We start from the raw sequence: 18,133 nt of genomic DNA on the forward strand, positions 1-18,133 counted from the left end.
CTGGTGGGAAATTAATCATACTACAAGTGATCATCTGAAGGCGGCGGGCTGGTGGGTTCAATGGGTTTTGAAAAATGATCATGTTATCAACATACCATAAGACTTACCAACTTAGCTAAGTTGGCACCTTTGTTTGAGGCCAGCGGTTTATTCCCATCTTTTACCATGTTTGATGGTCTAGCCAAATTTGGGTTAGTGGCGATCAATATTAAGGGTCAAGTTCCTTTACCCATGGAAGGAACACAAGATCCCGACCTTGTAAACATGATATCCAATGTTTAGAATTTATCTTTGGGATAAATATTATCAAAATGTGTGTTATTGGGATACATATAAATACCAATCATGTTTATATTCATACAATCAAAAATTAAGAGTTGTGCTAGAGTGACCTTCGGTTGGAACCTCATATCACACTTCTTAACATGAAAGTGGATAGGAATCATAAATGCCTTTTCACTCGTAAGAAAGCATCTATGGTTCCCATACACTTTCACGTCAAGAAGTGCAATAAGAGGTTCCAGTCTGAAATCACTTCAACACTATTCGAAAATTAATGAATGGGAAGGTAGGCTTGGAAGTTGGGTCATGGTTTAGACACTCACAAATCTTAACATCTTAGTGAACTAGCGGCTCTAGATCATTAAATGCTAATCAGACTCAAATTAAATTATTACAAATCCAGAGTTGGTTTTGCTTGCATGAGGATGCTCTACAAAAAATTACAAATCATACAAATGTTTCAATATTGGGATTGAAGAAGAAACTCATCTCTTAATTTTTTCAATCGAACCATCTTACTCAGATCTTTACGATACCTTTGATTTGGAGATTAGAAGGAGAGTTACAATTTTGGATGACTATTCACACTCATTTCAATAAATGATGATGACTAAAAAAGAAATAATAATAATAAATAAAATAATCAATCAGTCTACATCCTCCTTTTTTTTTTTTTTTTAAATGTGACTAATTCAACAATGTCTACATCCACTTTTTTAAAAATATTTTACGATTTGAAAAAAAATGAAATTGAGATTGAAAACGTTAAATCGAATTGAATTTAAGAGGAAGGATACGGTGAGACTATAATTCAAGTACTAGCTTAATGCGAATTCCTTGCTTGAAAAGTAATTAGAAGGGATTTGTCTGACATAGGACAAGTCCTGTGTTAGTCAATACCTAAAGTCAACCTAATTAATGAAATATATTTTCATCTGGACAGGTGTTGAATTTTTTACATGCTTTTCATAGATTTATTCATGAGATATTCTATTGCTACTTCAAATTTTACTAAGAACACAACCCCAATTCATATGATATTAATGAAGACTTAACCCACATGTCAGGGTGCTGTTGGTAACAGTTGGTGTGGCAATATAATCTCTCTTTTCCATTCATGAACTTCATATCAAATTTGTTTCTAAGGTACATCCATAGTATGTGGTCCCACTGAAACACCAATCAGATTGAGACCATTAAATTAATAGGACACATAAGTCAACATGAATCCCACCTTTTTTTTTCTTCCTCTTGGATTTTTGTGTGGGAAGATCATTTAATAGATACAGGTTTTGAAATAATTTTTTTTTTCTTTATGAAACAAGAGAAGTCAAAGAGAAATTAAAAAAAAATATCAAATGATAAATATTTTTTTCCAATGCACTAAAAACAATAATCTACTGTTTTCAAAATTAAAATAATTAATAACATTGAAACATGAATTTCATAATATTTTTTTTTGTAGTAAATTCTCCTAAAATTTTTTATATAATATTTAAAATACCGATTTTAAAATAAGCCGTCCTCTTCAAAATTTGAAGGAATCCTCTTGATTACAAGACATGTGGGATTTATAATTTATTTCACATCTCTACAAATCTGTCAAAATTTGATTAACTTTTTTTGAAACGCACGTGTAATTTAATGGAGTGGATTCCATCAAAATTTTGAAGAGGACTGTCCATTTCAAAGTTTTTTCGTTTTGATTTTTAATAAAAATTGTAAGGGAATTAGGTGAGGGGCAGGTAGAAAGAAATTTTTTACACTGCACACCTCCACGTCATACATGTAAAAACTATAGTAAATATAATTTCACCCGAGCAGGACTCAAATTTGTACTAATTGTGTGAATGAATTATAGTGTAAAAGTTTGGTGCATTTAAAAAGAAGTTTTTATTTCAAGATCTAATAAATAATTTTCACTTTTTAATTTTTACAATGTTATCTAACCGAAGAAAGCGGGCGACCTTTAAACAAAAGTTGCAAATCTAGTAACTTACGAGAGAAGATTCTCTAAGCAGATTGTTAGGTGATACACTACTGCCTTCAACACTGTGCTGACGTTGATAATCATTAATTTATTTCCTCGATATATAAATACAAATATTAACGATTCTCTAAACAGTAACACGTCAGCGAAGCGTTGAACACAGTTTCCAACGAAGACAGTATATCATTTTTCAAATTTTTAATATTTCGTGAAGAGTATGGTCATCCCTAGGTTAAAGTACTTAGATGTTCTTCGAGATTCGTACTAGAGATAAAGCATCTTTTGCTACGAGGCGTTGAAAAGTCGTTCTGGTACGTGTGAGGTGGACTTTTGCCTGTCCACTCAGTCTTGTCTCTGTACTCTGTACTCTGTACCATTTCACGGGATTCATTTAGTTTTCTATTTTTTAAGAGCCCTTACGCTCTAACGTCTTTGGACGCTTCTATGTCACGTCCAAATAATCTGTCAAATAATAAAAGAGAGCTTCAATTGCCACGCCAACTTTTACTAGCGCCACCCTATTTGCAGATTTACATAAGAATGTGTGGCATTAGAAAAAAGTTCATGTGGCAATAGCAGATCTCTAATAAAATGTTCAAAGATATTGCACAATTTTGAGTCTTAAGGAACAAACGTTTAATATATAAAAAAAGGGAAAATTACTAAAAGAGAATTAAATATTTTAATATTTAAAAAAAAAATCTATTTTTTCAAAAATTATCAAAAATGCCCTCGTGATGATTAAATTGATGGACTGTCTAGAAACTTAATTGGATTTTTAGTATTTCTTTTTTTTTTTAAAGTTTCTTTTTTATAAATATTAAAATATTTAACTCTTTCCTTAAAAATAAATTGATGGATTGTCTAAATTCAAAGATTTTTAAGATACATGAGACATAATTTTATTAGTTGGTGAAAGTTCCTATCTTCAATGAAGTTGAATATATGATCATCAATCAAACAATAAAATCAGTTTTTATTAATATTATAAATGGAGATAATTCAAGAGTATAACTTTTTTAAACACGTAAACCTATTTTTAATGCGTTTAATAACTAGGTGCTAGAGGGATTTGAAGCTAAGGTTATAATATCATCACCTAAAGAGTTTACCAACTAAACTATCTAGTAGTGGCTGATGCACCTTTTTCTATATTTGTTAGTACATACAAGTTGGTCCAACTAAATTGAATCATCGGTACACAAATATTTTTTATCAAATCATCGATTCAATATACATAAATACAATTATATTAGGGGTGAAACTTGGTTCAATTTAGGGTTAAATCAAAACAAAATCAACATAAGCTGGTTCCACTAAATAAGAATTAGACCTAATTGACTCTTGAACCAAAGCAAACCACATTGAACTAAGTTCATTCAGTTCTTAGGTTGCCAATATCGTATAAACCTTCTTCCAAAAAATCATATCATTCTATAAAAAATAATAATCAACAAGAATATTTCAAATAAAAAGTCACAATATGTGTTATAAGTCCTGAGCAATAAACTGTTGAATTTTAAAGATAAATAATGGTTGGGATTTCATGTATGAAATTTGGCATAAAAATTGGTTATATATAAGATATTTAATAAATTTTATATAATTATTTACTTTATAAGGGGGTTAGTTCTTGGTTTGATTTGATTTTAAACCATCCCTTAATCAAGAATAGAATATCCCAAAGTAATATGTGATTGTGCTACGTAATTTTTTTTAATTCCTATTTCCAAATATAATGAAACTTAAACTAGTGGTGTTAATGGGTATTCATTTAACTGAAATTGAACCAGAATCAAAATCGAAAACCTTGGTTCTGGTTCCCTGGAACTGATTAGAGCCAAGTTTAAAATAGAACCAAACCGATAGGAACCAAAATCGTTAGGTTCTATCTAACAAGTACCCCGAAACCTATTTAATTTTTCATTTTTTATTTCATTTTTTATAATATAGATGTTTTAAGGTATTCTTTTATTTCAAGATTAATGCATGTTATATAGACTTCTTTAAGTTTTCATATAAACTATGGATTGGAGCTTAAAATTAGCCCTCTCTTCTGAAAATTTTATGCATATCGATTTTCATACGTGCCATATCCATTAGAATCTTGTGTGATAGGGAATATAGTCGATTTTCACTAGAACTCACCATATTTATCTAGTGAAATGTGTATAATGGTAGAATTTTCCATGCATACCACATTAGAATTGTTCAAATGTAGTCTACGAATAACTTTTGAAGTTGAAAGATATGAGAGTTAATAATCACATCTAGTGCATGTGAGTCATTAAGCTAATCGTGTAATAAGTATAGTCTTCGAATTGTATGATAACAATCTCCATGGTCAAGCACATATAAGCCCCATTATAAAAAATGCAAGCACAGTTAGACGGGTCGACTGAGAGTGACTTGTACGATGAGTGCATGAGGTCTTCAAGACCTAACATGAAACACATGACCTAATTCATTGAGAGGGTATACATGGCCAATACGGTAGGATGAGAACAAATTTTGTGGTCCAACACATATGACCTTCACATTTTTACATGTAGATACACAATTTTCGTGATTAAGTACAGAAGAATGAGTAGTCTAGTTGGATCATAATCACCTTTGCGATCGAGAGATATGACTTTAGCAACTTAAAATGCAAATATCTGACCTCAATAGTGGAATTTGCATAACTGCAATAATATGATTATATGAGAACAACTTCCACAGTTGAGTGCATGTATCCTTTGTGGTCTAACATGAGGGTATATACCATTGTAGTCGAATGTGCAAGTATGATCAATTCGATTAAGATGAGAGTAGTTCTTAAGATCGAGTGCATGCAGTTTTGAAAGTGGTGATACATGTACATGAACGTGTACTACCCCATTGGTCCAATACCTCATGGAACGTTAGCATTGTCCAAATTCACTTTCCAATATGCTTCTCCCTATTTTGTCTTTTAGTAAAAAAAACAAAGGTGTATTGGTATTTTACATAATATAAATAAATGCTTGTTTACTTAATAAAGGCTAAGGGTATTTTAATCTTTTGATTTAAATATTTTTTTTTAGTAAGTGGTATAACAATCAATGTCAACATAATAAATACAATTAAAGGGTGTAGTAAATGTATTTATTATGTAAAAGATTAACATATCTTGTCTTTTTCATTAAAAGATAAAATGGGGAGAGTTATTAATAAAAATGCTAAGAGTAACTCCAATGCATTCAAGGCCCTTGTACTGTATTCTCTCCTAATTATCATTATACAGAGTCAGAGCCCTCGAAAAGAGCTCTAACGTACTTGGGCTCTGACTTTCTACTCCATAATTGTCTGGAGAGAGACAAAGTTGAAAAGGTAAAATAAGATAGCGTATATATATATACCTGTTGGCGATAAAAAAATGATGGCAGTTGTGACACAGATTACTATAACTGAATTTGTGGAGACTGGCTTTTTTTTATAATATGGTTAGATTGAAGACCTCTTGAATAGGCTAAATGACTCTACGATAAAATGCCTACCAGAGATGCCCACAAATATGCCTATTTGCATTGAAGTTGCTGTAACGTCCCCATGAGTTCTTGGATATTAGCATTCCCTGTGTATATAATCAAAAGTGGATTAGAAGTTTTAGAATGGTTTTTTTTTTTTTTTTTTTGTGAGAACAATCTCCTCACTAAATAGATCATCCTAAAAATAATCAACATAATACGAAACGTGTAACCCATATATATATATATATGGTGAGAAGATCCTCACAAAAAATCAGCTCAATATGAAACTTTTAACCCCATAAAAAATGGTTTAGAAATTGAGGACTACTGATTTTTTATCGAAAATTTGTAAATCACTTTTGATGGACTTAGAAGTTTAAGGTTGGGCTGATTTTTGTAATGATGATTTCCTCATCATAGAGATCATCCTCGCAAACACATCAGCTCAATTTGAAACTTTAAACCATGTAAGATAACGTTTGATCCCTAAAGTTGGTTGCTGAACACCACTTGTATATACATATCAAGATCACTTAACTTCTAAGAATGACTCATGAAAAAACACATGATCCCAACCCTTTAAATGCAAAATCCAATGGTTGAGATTTATGCTCGGGATAATTATCTCCGAGATTTGTGTTATCAAGATACTCATAAATCTTAATCATTGGATTTTGTGTTTAATGGGGTTGTGATCATGTGTTTTTATCACGAGTCATTCTTAAGCGTCAACAGATCCTAACCCTATATGTTAATATATCATTTAATTGTAAAAAAAAAAATAGTTTTTAAAGATAAAATACATAGATAATGAGATCATTATAATATGAAAGAAACGGTTTATGTAAGTTTTCTCAAATTTTTTTCCTTTAATAATTTACGACAGAGTAAGTTAAATGGTATCTCATAATAATAAAAAGGAAAATCTTGGGGGACTTTATTTTTCACTGAAATTCTCACTGCGTTGATGTGATAACCCTAGACGTATTTCCTCAAGATATGAGTAAAAGAATCTATGGTTATGTGCCCACCTCTACGTCAGAAATGTGAGAATCACAATAAATCCCAATGTCACCCAGCATTACTCAAATAAAAATTAGGGAAGTGACATGTGCTATGCACACATTGCTGGTAAATGTCACGCCCCGAAATCCCAACACGAATCCCTATGATTCATCGGTTAGAATCTCGAGGTGTGAGGTAATCAATCACACAATCTGACAGAACATTCATAAATAATAATACTTATGAAAAGAAAATATACGCAGCGGAATAAACATTTAACTAACATCTATACGAGAGTCTAGAGTAAGCAGAAGAAATCGACAAACACTGATATAAGTCAAGATCTTTAATCTCATAATTCATCAGATTACAAAAATTTCTAAACTAACATGTTTCTTATCTACAACCAAAAACCGCTAGGATCCTCTACTAGTCCTCAAAGACATGGCGGCGGCAAGACATCAATCTGATCCTCCTCAAGGACCTCCTCAAAAGACTCCTCAAAGAACGGTTCTTCAAAAGTTGAATAATCTGAAAGGGGAAGGATAGGGTGAGTAACAGGGGAATGTTACTCAGCAGGATGAACGCCGTTCTAACAACGAGTCATACATGCACGAGTAATCAGTTGAACAGTTAAATAATGTAAGTTTTTCATAATGTAACATACGATAAATGTCTAAGCATATTCAATAAACAGTTAAATAATTTCAACCTATCATTTCTATCATTTAAAGTAACCTATGCATCTTTCAAATAAAAACATCTATAAACATCACAAAATAAGAAAAAGATACATAATAAGAAAACACGGCGGTGTAATCGATAAGAGAGCAGAGGAACACGCCGATAAACCGCCTCGGCTATGGCAATACGATATTCCAAACTTAACCTCCGATGTGGAATCCCATCGTTATAATCTGATTTTGTGGCCGGTCTAGCATACCACGGTTGGATGACCATTTATCCGGCTCAGACTGGCCGTTGATCAAGAACCCAATACTGAGTTCAACTAACGGTGAGGTCGACCGTTTGACGACTACAGACTAATAGTGATCACTAACTAACCTAGGAGACCCCTCGCGTCGAAACCTATCAAGAGGCAATGCATGTGAACCCCGCCTAGCTCTACATTATACAGAGACCGCCTTTACACACAACGTTTCCTAGAAAATAAGTAGGAGAAATTTCCGGATTTCATAAGCTGTAATATGCTCTAAGGTATCCCATACTACCGAAGAGCATATGACATCTAGTGTTATCCTAGATTGACTCGCCGCTTCCGGATACATAGCAACGCGTCACTCTTTATGGGTTTTCTACAAATCTTTACTGGTAAACAAAATAATTTATTTTGTATAATATATCATTTCTTTTAATAGAAAATACAAACAAAATCTGGTAGTACCCTCCAGTGACAGTTATCTGTCATATCCATCCATCAACCATCTCATCCCTCTATCTATCTATCACGTTTTACGTGGCATGGCCACTACGTAAAACTGGAGGCACTGTCCCATCAATCAGTCGAGAACATACGTTCTTTTTATCCATCCATCGATTAAATCAATCAATCTATCATCTAATTTCCTACATATCTATTAAAGTAATTTTACTTTTAAAGCAATTCGAAATCCATAAAGCATCAATCAATTCCATTCGATGGTTTTGGTTGAGTCGAGAGACTCGAAAACAAAGATAAAACTATAAGACATAAAAGCAGAAAATCTATGAAAATTTAACTAAGTGTTGAAAAATAATTTTTCAAAGTCGAAATTGAAAACGAACTATTTATTTATTTATTAAAGAACTTAAAGTAATACTTAATTATTTTTAATGAAATAAATGTAGGAAATGGGTATACATACTATATGGAAGCAACACAAAACAATTTGAACCAAACTCAACATTCGGATACTTTCCGAATTGCTGATTTTTCGTCGAAACTCGACCAAATCGATCCAAATATCATATTAACTATAAAATGTTTATATTACATCAAATGAACTAAAATCAATCATAAATAAGCATGTAAACATGATTCAAATCGTTCGAATATGTATAAACTTAATGAAATAATCGATTTATCAACAATCATATGGATTTTCTATGAAATTATCGCATAACTAGAAGGTAGAAGGGAAGGCAACCTACTTCAAGCTATTTTCAACGGTTGAATGGACTTTAAAATCGCCTCCGGCCAATCTCTAAAATTTTCTTCCGGCGAAAATCGAATTTCTTTGCGTCCACATGTAACCCTCGGCGAGAGGAAAAACTTTCCTTCTTGCGCGTAAGCTCGGATCGTTCTCGTTTGGCGTAGATCTGAGTTTCAAATATTGAAGGAAAATGGTTGAGATTTGTTTAGAGAGGAGAATAAGAAAAATCTGATTTTTCTAATAGAATTTAGATATTTATATCACTTAAGTTGGGACATACTTGTTATTTTGGGAATTATTTTTTCCAAATGCCGAATTGGACAAACTTATATTCTATTTCGGGTGATTTTTCGACACGAATCTAATGATATGATCGGTTTCCTCAAATTACGTCTCTAAGGTGTCATTTACCTATTGGAAAATATCTAACGCGAAACTCGAGGATTTGATAATTTTTAAATCAATGCACGAATCTAAAATTCTTTCCTCGAGATACATTTTAGGATTTTCAGGTCTCACAGTAAAGATCCCTCAAATTTTGAGTTCTTGCATCACATTTTGATACTTATCATTTAAAAATAAAATTAAAAGTGCAATTTTATTTTAAGTTATCCTAAATAAATTATTTTAATGCATTAATTGATATATCCAAAAATATAAAAATATTAATTAATATTGATTTAACAAAATTCACCCTCTTCTCGTTATTATAAGACTAAAAAGAAAAATAAATGAAAAAAGAGAACTTCTATTAGTACCCAACTTTTACTTACTACACCTCAATTAAAAATAAAGAAAATAAGTGAATGATTGAGAAAGTAAAAGTTAGGCTCCAATAGATGCACTCTTATTCCCTTTTTTTTTTTTTTTTTGCTAGATTATATTTTTCGGGTTTAGGATTTAATACGTGCCTAATCATAACTTTCACTTGTATCCATTATCTTGAAAATAAGTAATGCAACACACCGTTCCACCCTGAGAAGCAGACATGGTCACTACTTGTCTTATGTGAAAGGCATAGCCAGCCTATCAAGGAAGCAAGAAGCTATCGAGTTTATGAAGTGAAGGATCCGCTAGAGAAGGAGAATCACATTCAACCAAGTTCTATGGACAACACAAAATCCCAACAACATAAGGCTTTAACGGAGCCCTTGTAAACAATTTATGAAATTATGTGAATGAGAATGTTTTGTAATAATGAGATTATAATTTGAGTCGAATCATGCTTAAGTGACCTCAATATTGGACCTCACATCGCACACCTTGACATGAAAGTATATGGGAATCATAGATGTTTCCTCGAGATACGATTGAAAAAGCATTATGATTCCTATTCACTTTCATGTCAAGATGTGCAATATGAGGTCCAATCTTGAGGTCACTCTAGCACATGACTCATTTGAGCCAATCCTTTGTAATGTTTGAAGAGTGTGTTTAAATCATGAATAATGCTGAAGTGACTTCAAGATTGGACCTCACATGACGTGAAAATATATGAGAACCATAGATGCTTTTTCTTGAGTTACAAAATTGAATAATGCTGAAGTGACCTCAAGATTGGACCTCACATCGCACAACCTGACATGAAAGTACAAGAACCATAGATGCTGTCCTCGAGATATGAGTGAAAATATCTATGATTTCTATTCACTTTCATGTCAAGATATGCCATATGAGGTCCAATCTTGAGGTCTGTCTACCACATGGTTTTAAAACTCAGTTTTGTGTCTCGTCTTGTCCAGGTCTGATATTGAGTCGTCTCAGACGAGTTTTCCGATATATTTGAGACGTCTCGTGAGACAAATCAAAAAATTAAATGTGAGTCCTAAATCTCGGTCAAAAAGTGACTTTGTGAATTGGTCTCGTTCAGCTCCGATACCTAATTAACTCGGCCGATAAGTCTTGGTCTTGGACGAGTTTTAAAATCATGGTCTAACACGACTCTTTAATCTTTACTTGAAGTGAGGTATAATTTAAGAAATTGGGGGTGTGATAAGTAAAAGTTGTAGTGCTAATAACAGCTCTATAAAAAATAGTAAAGTACACTAACCTTCAGTACTCCCTTCACTCCACTCTGCACTCTTCACTCTCTGGTCTGTAGAACTTAGAAGTCTGAATTTCATTAAAAACACGAAAATAAATAAATAAATAAAATTAAACTAAACCTTCTCATATAAATGCACCACCATAACACAAACCTCCCTTCTCATTCTCTCATCCATGGCTACCACCACCACAACACCAACCTTCCTCTCTCTCATCTTCTCACTTTTTATCCTTACTTCTACTCTAGAAGAAACAGAGATCCTACTCACCTTCAAGTCCTCCATTGAAGACCCAATGAACTCTCTCTCAAACTGGTCCAACACTTCACACACCCATCTTTGCAACTGGACTGGTATCACCTGCACCACCACACTTTCTTCCTCCACCATAACCTCTATTAACCTCCAAAGCCTCAATCTTTCTGGTCAAATCTCTTCTTCAATCTGTCAACTTCCCCTTCTCTCTCATCTCAATCTAGCTAACAATCTCTTCAACCAAGCCATCCCTCTTCATCTTTCTCAATGTACTTCCTTAGAAACATTAAATCTCAGTAGCAATCTTCTTTGGGGAACAATCCCAGATCAGATTTCTCTTTTTAGTTCCTTAACTTTGCTTGATTTGAGTAGAAACCATATTGAAGGAGCAATTCCTCATACACTTGGATCTCTTAAGAAGCTACAAGTTCTCAACTTGGGAAGCAATTCGTTTTCAGGTAGTGTTCCTTCTTCTGTGTTTGGGATTTTGACTGAGCTTCTTGTTCTTGATTTATCTGAAAACCCATTTTTGTTGAGTGAGATTCCTGAAGAGATTGGAAATCTTGAGAAACTTCAGCAGCTTTTGTTGCAAAGATCTGGTTTTTATGGTCTGATTCCTGAATCTTTCTTGGGTTTAAATGGGTTGGAGATTTTAGATCTTTCTCTCAACAATTTAACAGGTGAGATTCCTCTTGGATTTGGGTTGAATCTTGAGAATCTGAAATCTTTTGATGTTTCACAGAACAGGTTATCAGGATCATTCGCTAATGGTATCTGTCACTCAAAAAGCCCTATTCACCTAAGTTTCCACACAAATTACTTCACTGGTTCAATCACTGAATCGTTCGAAAACTGCTCGAATCTCGAGAGATTTCAAGTTCAAAACAATGGGTTTTCAGGAAAATTCCCAAATGCATTGTTTTCATTACCAAAAATTAAGCTAATCAGAGCTGAAAACAATAGATTCTCTGGAGAAATACCGGATTCCATATCCATGGCTACACAATTGGAACAAATTCAGATAGATAACAATAGCTTTACAAGTAGAGTTCCTAAAGGTCTTGGTTTGCTTAAGAGTCTCTATAGATTCTCTGCATCTCTTAATAATCTTTATGGAGATCTTCCTCAAAACTTCTGTGATTCTCCTGTAATGAGTATCCTTAATCTTTCACATAATTCGATTTCTGGAAGAATTCCCGAGCTTACGAAATGTAGAAAACTAGTCTCATTATCTCTTGCAGATAACAGTTTTATTGGAAATATCCCGAATTCTTTAGCTGAATTACCTGTACTAACCTATCTCGATCTTTCGAATAATAATCTCACCGGTACAATTCCACAAGAGTTACAAAACCTAAAACTCGCCTTGTTCAATGTCTCGTTCAATCGGTTATCAGGTAAGGTCCCATTATCTCTAATTTCTGGCCTTCCGGCTTCATTCCTTCAAGGAAACCCAGAACTCTGTGGGCCTGGATTACCCAATTCTTGTGATGATCAAGAGAAGCCGAAACACGTTTCCTTTCGTCCTTCGAAGTTGACATTCACGTTGATCTCGTTAGCTTTCGTTGCTGGAGTTATGGTGGTTGGTGTTGGATTCTTCTTGATGTACAAATCTTCCAAACAAAAATTTAATCACGGAAATTTTAATATGTTGTTGTTCTATCCTTTGAGAATCACCGAACATGATTTGATTATGGGGATGGATGAGAAAAGTGTTGTAGGTAATGGAGGTACATTCGGTCGAGTTCACGTAATAAAGTTGCCAAGCGGGGAATTTATTGCCGTAAAGAAAGTGATGAGTAGTGGGAATCTGTCTTTGAAATCTTTGAAAGCTGAGATCAAGACATTGGTGAAGATCAGACATAAAAATATCACTAAATTGATGGGTTTTTGCTACTATGAGGATTCAATCCTTTTGATTTACGAATTTGTACAGAATGGAAGCTTAGGGGATTTGATTCACAGATTAGATGTTCGATTAGAATGGAACGTTAGGTTGAGAATTGCTGTTGGAGTTGCCCAAGGTCTTGCTTACCTTCACAAGTACCACGTTCCTCACTTACTTCATAGGAACATCAAATCAAGAAACATTCTTTTGGATTCGGATTTTGAACCAAAGCTCACAGATTTCGCTCTTGATCGAATTGTTGGAGAGACTACTTGTATGTCATCAATGACTTCAGAAATGGGTTCTTGTTACATTGCACCAGGTATGAATATATGTAGCCTAATTTATTATAATTGCAACTTCAATGAACATAGATTAGCTTTAGAGGATGATTAGTTCTAGTTTTAGTTATGCTAATACTACCATTTGAATTTAATTTAGCGTAATTTTGAGATACCACTCGAAGTTTTGGCACCCCAACTTTTACTTATTACACCCCACTTAAAAATAAAGAAAATAAGTGAAGGGTGAATCTCCATTTCTTGCGCTGAATATGAAAAAATTGAGGTTTCGGTACATTGTTCAATTGAATTCTCAAAACATTCTTTTACAGTGAATTCGTCACTTTTATAATCTACGAATTTGTTGATAAAATACCAGCAATTTTCCTTATCATCGATCTCGCTGGTAATTTGGCAACGAATTCTTTTGATTATAAAAGTGATGAATTCACTGGAAAAACATGTTTTGGGAATTCAAATGAACAGTATACCAAAACCGGAATTTGGACATTGCGCATGTTTTGGGGAAAATCCCATAAGTGAATGGTTGAAAATAGGTAAAAGTTGGGTGCCAATAGAAGCTCTTATCTTTTTGTGTGTGTGTGTGTGTGCTAGATATCTATTTTTTGGGTTTCAGATTTTATATGAGGCTAATCATAATCGTAAACAACTACTGAAATTGTTTGAACGAATGTTATAATATTTTGTAATGTCGAGATTAGAATTTGAGCTAAACTTTTGTAACATTTGAAGAGTGTGTTTTAATCTTTAATTGGGGTGTAATAAGTAAAAGTTTAGGTGCTAATAGGAGCTCTCTTGTTTAATCACAGAACATGGATACAGTAAGAAGGCTACTGAACAAATGGATGTTTATAGTTTCGGTGTCGTGTTACTAGAGCTTGTAACAGGCAGGCAAGCTGATCAGGCAGAATCAGAGGACCCCATTGATGTTGTTAAGTGGGTTCGAAGGAAAATTAACACGACGAATGGTGCAATTCAAGTCTTGGATCCTAGGATCTCTGATTCATCCCGACAAGAGATGTTGGGTGCTCTAGATATTGCTCTTCGTTGCACTTCGGTTATGCCAGATAAACGACCGATGATGTTTGAGGTGCTCAGATCACTTCAATCCCTCGGCTCTAAGAACCCCCTCCTTACTGCATTTTCCAATGATGGTGAGTTCACCTCTGACCAGCATTCAATCCCAAGCACATCTTGAGTAAAAAAATCACCGTTTTTTTTTTTTTTGTTTACTTCTGTAGATTCGACTCATCTCGAGTTCACATGTTTTATTTTCATATTATTTAGTTTGAATATGGGCTACTCTTGCCAGTATATTTTCGGAAATTCGGTTCATAGTAAATACACAATGCTAGAGTGTAAGAGGGTAGAAGGATGGTTAAGCAGTACCTGACCCTAAACCCCTCACCTTAGCAAAGGGAATTGAAAAATTTGTAATTGTGGATTAGGAGTGACCACCAGTCTTAATCTCACATCCAAACAGCACATCACAAGATTTTGCAAGTTTCTTCAATCAAAGTTCACTCCAGTTCCTCCAATTCATGCTCCTTATTAAGTGCAGTTCTTGTTTTTGTGCTGGCACTCTTGAGGTGCATCTATGTGTATTTTGGTCTCGAATCCTATTGTTCCTAGGGAGCTCTGGCTGTGTAGTGTTTCTTTTTTACAACATTCCTGGTCTCGGACCAAAGAGTGCAAGTGTTATGTTAGATTTGTGGTTGGTGTAAAAATTTATAACCTCCTTGAATTTTATTATTATTATTATTATTTTAATCTTGATCATGCCATGCCATTGATTCATGCTAGGGTGTTCCCTCAAGGAGAGGTTACAATATAACCAGTTGTTAGTAGGGATGTCAATGGATACCCATTTAATCAGAATCAAGATCGAAAACTGTGGGTCTGGTTCCTTTTTATTGAAAACTATTAGATTAGTGTCGAGTCTAAAACGGAGCCAAACCGATAGGAATCATAATCGTTGGGTTTTATCTGATGGGTGATGGGTACTTGAGGATACTTGGAATCAATTTATTTTGTCATAGATTTTTCATCTATGGATGATTTTAAGTTTTTTCCACATTTTACAATTAATACATCTTATCGTAGCTACTAATCCTTTAATCTTTAGTGAGCTTGAATCGTTTTATTTCTTATATTTTTATTTTTTCTCCTCTCCTAAATCTGTTTACCAATCATGACCATCGTTTGGCGATCGTCATGATCCATCCAATCCATTTTACGTGCTGATATTTGCCATAATCATTGCTATTCATCATTGTCACATTTTGGGTGCTCAAGTCATTAATTGCGGGGCGAATTGACACAACTTGAACTTGAACATGTGCTAATCAATCTTCAAGATCCTAAGCTTATTATGGGTTTATATCTAAGATCGAGCGGGTCCACAAATATATGGGCCTCTTTATGAGTCAGCTCAGATCCAATTCCAAACATATTTATCTTCTCTGTGTACATAAATATAGGTGTAACCTATCGTGAAGGTTCCAACTAGTTAATTTGATTAAATCAAAGTCTCAACACCATGGCCAGTGTGCAAAACTTACTAATATATTATAAATAAGACTATAATATAAGTTATGAGACCAGATGGAGCCACTAGACGGTCCATCATGATTCCAGCACAGTCTGGGACCAGCCCACGCGAATATGTGCCCCGTATCTAATACTCTAGTGTAGTTTTTATGAGCTTTTTTTCACGCTGTGGCACATATTCGTGTGGCATTCCTATTCACACAAAATCTTACTATGGTATTGGAGATGACACTAATATGTGCCCCATCTCATAAAAACTATACCATACTAGAGTATTAGAGATGGGGAGCACTTTAATAATGTGTATGTTCTCACGTACATTAGGATTATCTTTCCAATTATGTTGGTACTATATTATCTTATATCGGTTAGAGTTTATTTCAAGTTAGAATTTCTTTCTATTATTCACTGTTTAAATCTTATTGGACTTCTAATATCAATCAATAATTAACAAAATTTTCAATTCTCACATGGTATTAGAGCCATTTTTTTAGATGGTTTATAAGAGTGATGAGTGGTTGATCAGAGTTTTGAAATCTTGTTGTAGGCATTTTCCCATGATGCCCATTACCATCTGCGCTAAACCCTGGGAGGTCCTTGGGGGTGACATTTTCAAAATAGAACAATGAGTAAACTTAGATCCTGGATGAGTCAATATGATGTGAGTCATATTACTATGTCGACACTCGCTACATGGCCTCCAAGATTGGGATAACATGCACAAGTAATCTCACACTAACAAATTTGGGGGTCCAACTCAAAATCAATTGGCAATGAGTGGAGAGGTCCAGGAGCTTATAAGGAAAGAGAAAATGCAATGAGTAGCCAATGTGGGACTAAACGCAAGATGCCCCTGCATAGACTAGGCCAAAGCATGTGGAGATGAATTGCGTGATGTGAAGGAGAAAAAGACCTGTTCTGATACCATGATAAGTTTGGGGTTCAACTCAAAACCAATTGGCAACGAGTGGAGAAACCCAGGAGCTAATAAGGAGAGAGACAAGGCAATGAGTGTCCGACGTGAGACTAAACATAACATAGATGTTGGACGAGATGATAGAAATGCCCTCATCTTCAACCACTTCAAAAAAATCTTCCATTTTTTCTCCTAAAAATCCATCAACTTAAACCTCTATGGAAAAATAGTTTTATATATATATATATTTTGGTTAGTGAAAAAAATAAAATAAATGAAAGTTTTTAGTGAAGGGGTATGTTTTACCACAAAATTATCCATTTTTTCTATTTTGTCACGATACGTATGTGGTTAACATCTACCTTGAGGAAGGATAAGTAAGAATTTTGAAGGAATTTTAGTAATACCCAACTGTAAATTTTGTGATATTAAGTTTACATCCCTGCATCTGCAAAATGCAAGATTAGGTTTAACCCTTGATCAAAAGTCAGACTCACTTTTTGTTGATGAATAAATAGTGAAATTTTGATCCTATTCAAAAATATCCTTCCAATACTTAACTTTTTAAATCAAATTTGATTAAGTTCAGAATTTAGCTGTAAATTAATTCATCAAAGATGTTGACTTTCGTTCAAATGGGGTAAATTTAATCTTGCATTTTGTAGGGGTGAACTTAATATCTCCAATTTTGTAGAGAGTATTGCTAAAATTCCAAGTTTTATTAGTTTAATGTTTTAAATAGGTCGAAGGAGAGGGCATTTTTTATAAGATTTTATTAGTCTCTTCTGGAAGACCAAAGTCAGGGGGAATTTTAAAAAATTTGTAAAAAAATTGGAGTCAACCTCTAATTTTCACCAAAGCAAAAGGTAGCACCACAAAATTATCCATTTTTTTTTTAAATCTCGTCAATACGTCTCAAATAAATCGGATATCCTGTCTGAGACGACTCGATCTCATTAATGGACGAGATGAGAATCAAAACAAGTTTTAAAACCATGGAGGCCACCAAATTTTTAGGACATGAAGCCCTTGTTTGGTATGCTTTGAATCACTTGTGAATGCAAAATAACAACAACAACAACAACACAACAACAACAACAATAATAATAATAATAATAATATAATAATAATAATATAAATTTTATGGATGCTAGTTTACACAATGCAAATGATTTGCATTGGGAAAAATGTGCATAAATCATCTAATTTCAGCAAATGATTTGTGGCACAAAAAAGTACGACAAATCATTTGCAAA

At 33.8% G+C, this 18,133-nt stretch overlaps 1 protein-coding gene across 1 annotated transcript; it reads left to right on the plus strand.

The window, feature by feature from the left end:
- The first annotated feature begins 11,016 nt into the window (after nucleotides 1-11,016).
- Nucleotides 11,017-15,798, plus strand: LOC147386682 (Leucine-rich repeat receptor-like protein kinase family protein). Its single transcript, XM_086423824.1, has 2 exons — nucleotides 11,017-13,431; nucleotides 14,221-15,798. The coding sequence occupies exons 1-2, from the start codon at nucleotides 11,142-11,144 to the stop codon at nucleotides 14,607-14,609; spliced, it is 2,679 nt and encodes an 892-aa protein (XP_086279950.1). The 5' UTR covers nucleotides 11,017-11,141; the 3' UTR covers nucleotides 14,610-15,798.
- The last annotated feature ends 2,335 nt before the right edge of the window (nucleotides 15,799-18,133 follow it).

This window comes from Akebia trifoliata, chromosome 14, assembly GCF_017979445.1.
Source record: "Akebia trifoliata isolate Shusen 1 chromosome 14, ASM1797944v1, whole genome shotgun sequence".
Taxonomy (NCBI): domain Eukaryota; kingdom Viridiplantae; phylum Streptophyta; class Magnoliopsida; order Ranunculales; family Lardizabalaceae; genus Akebia; species Akebia trifoliata.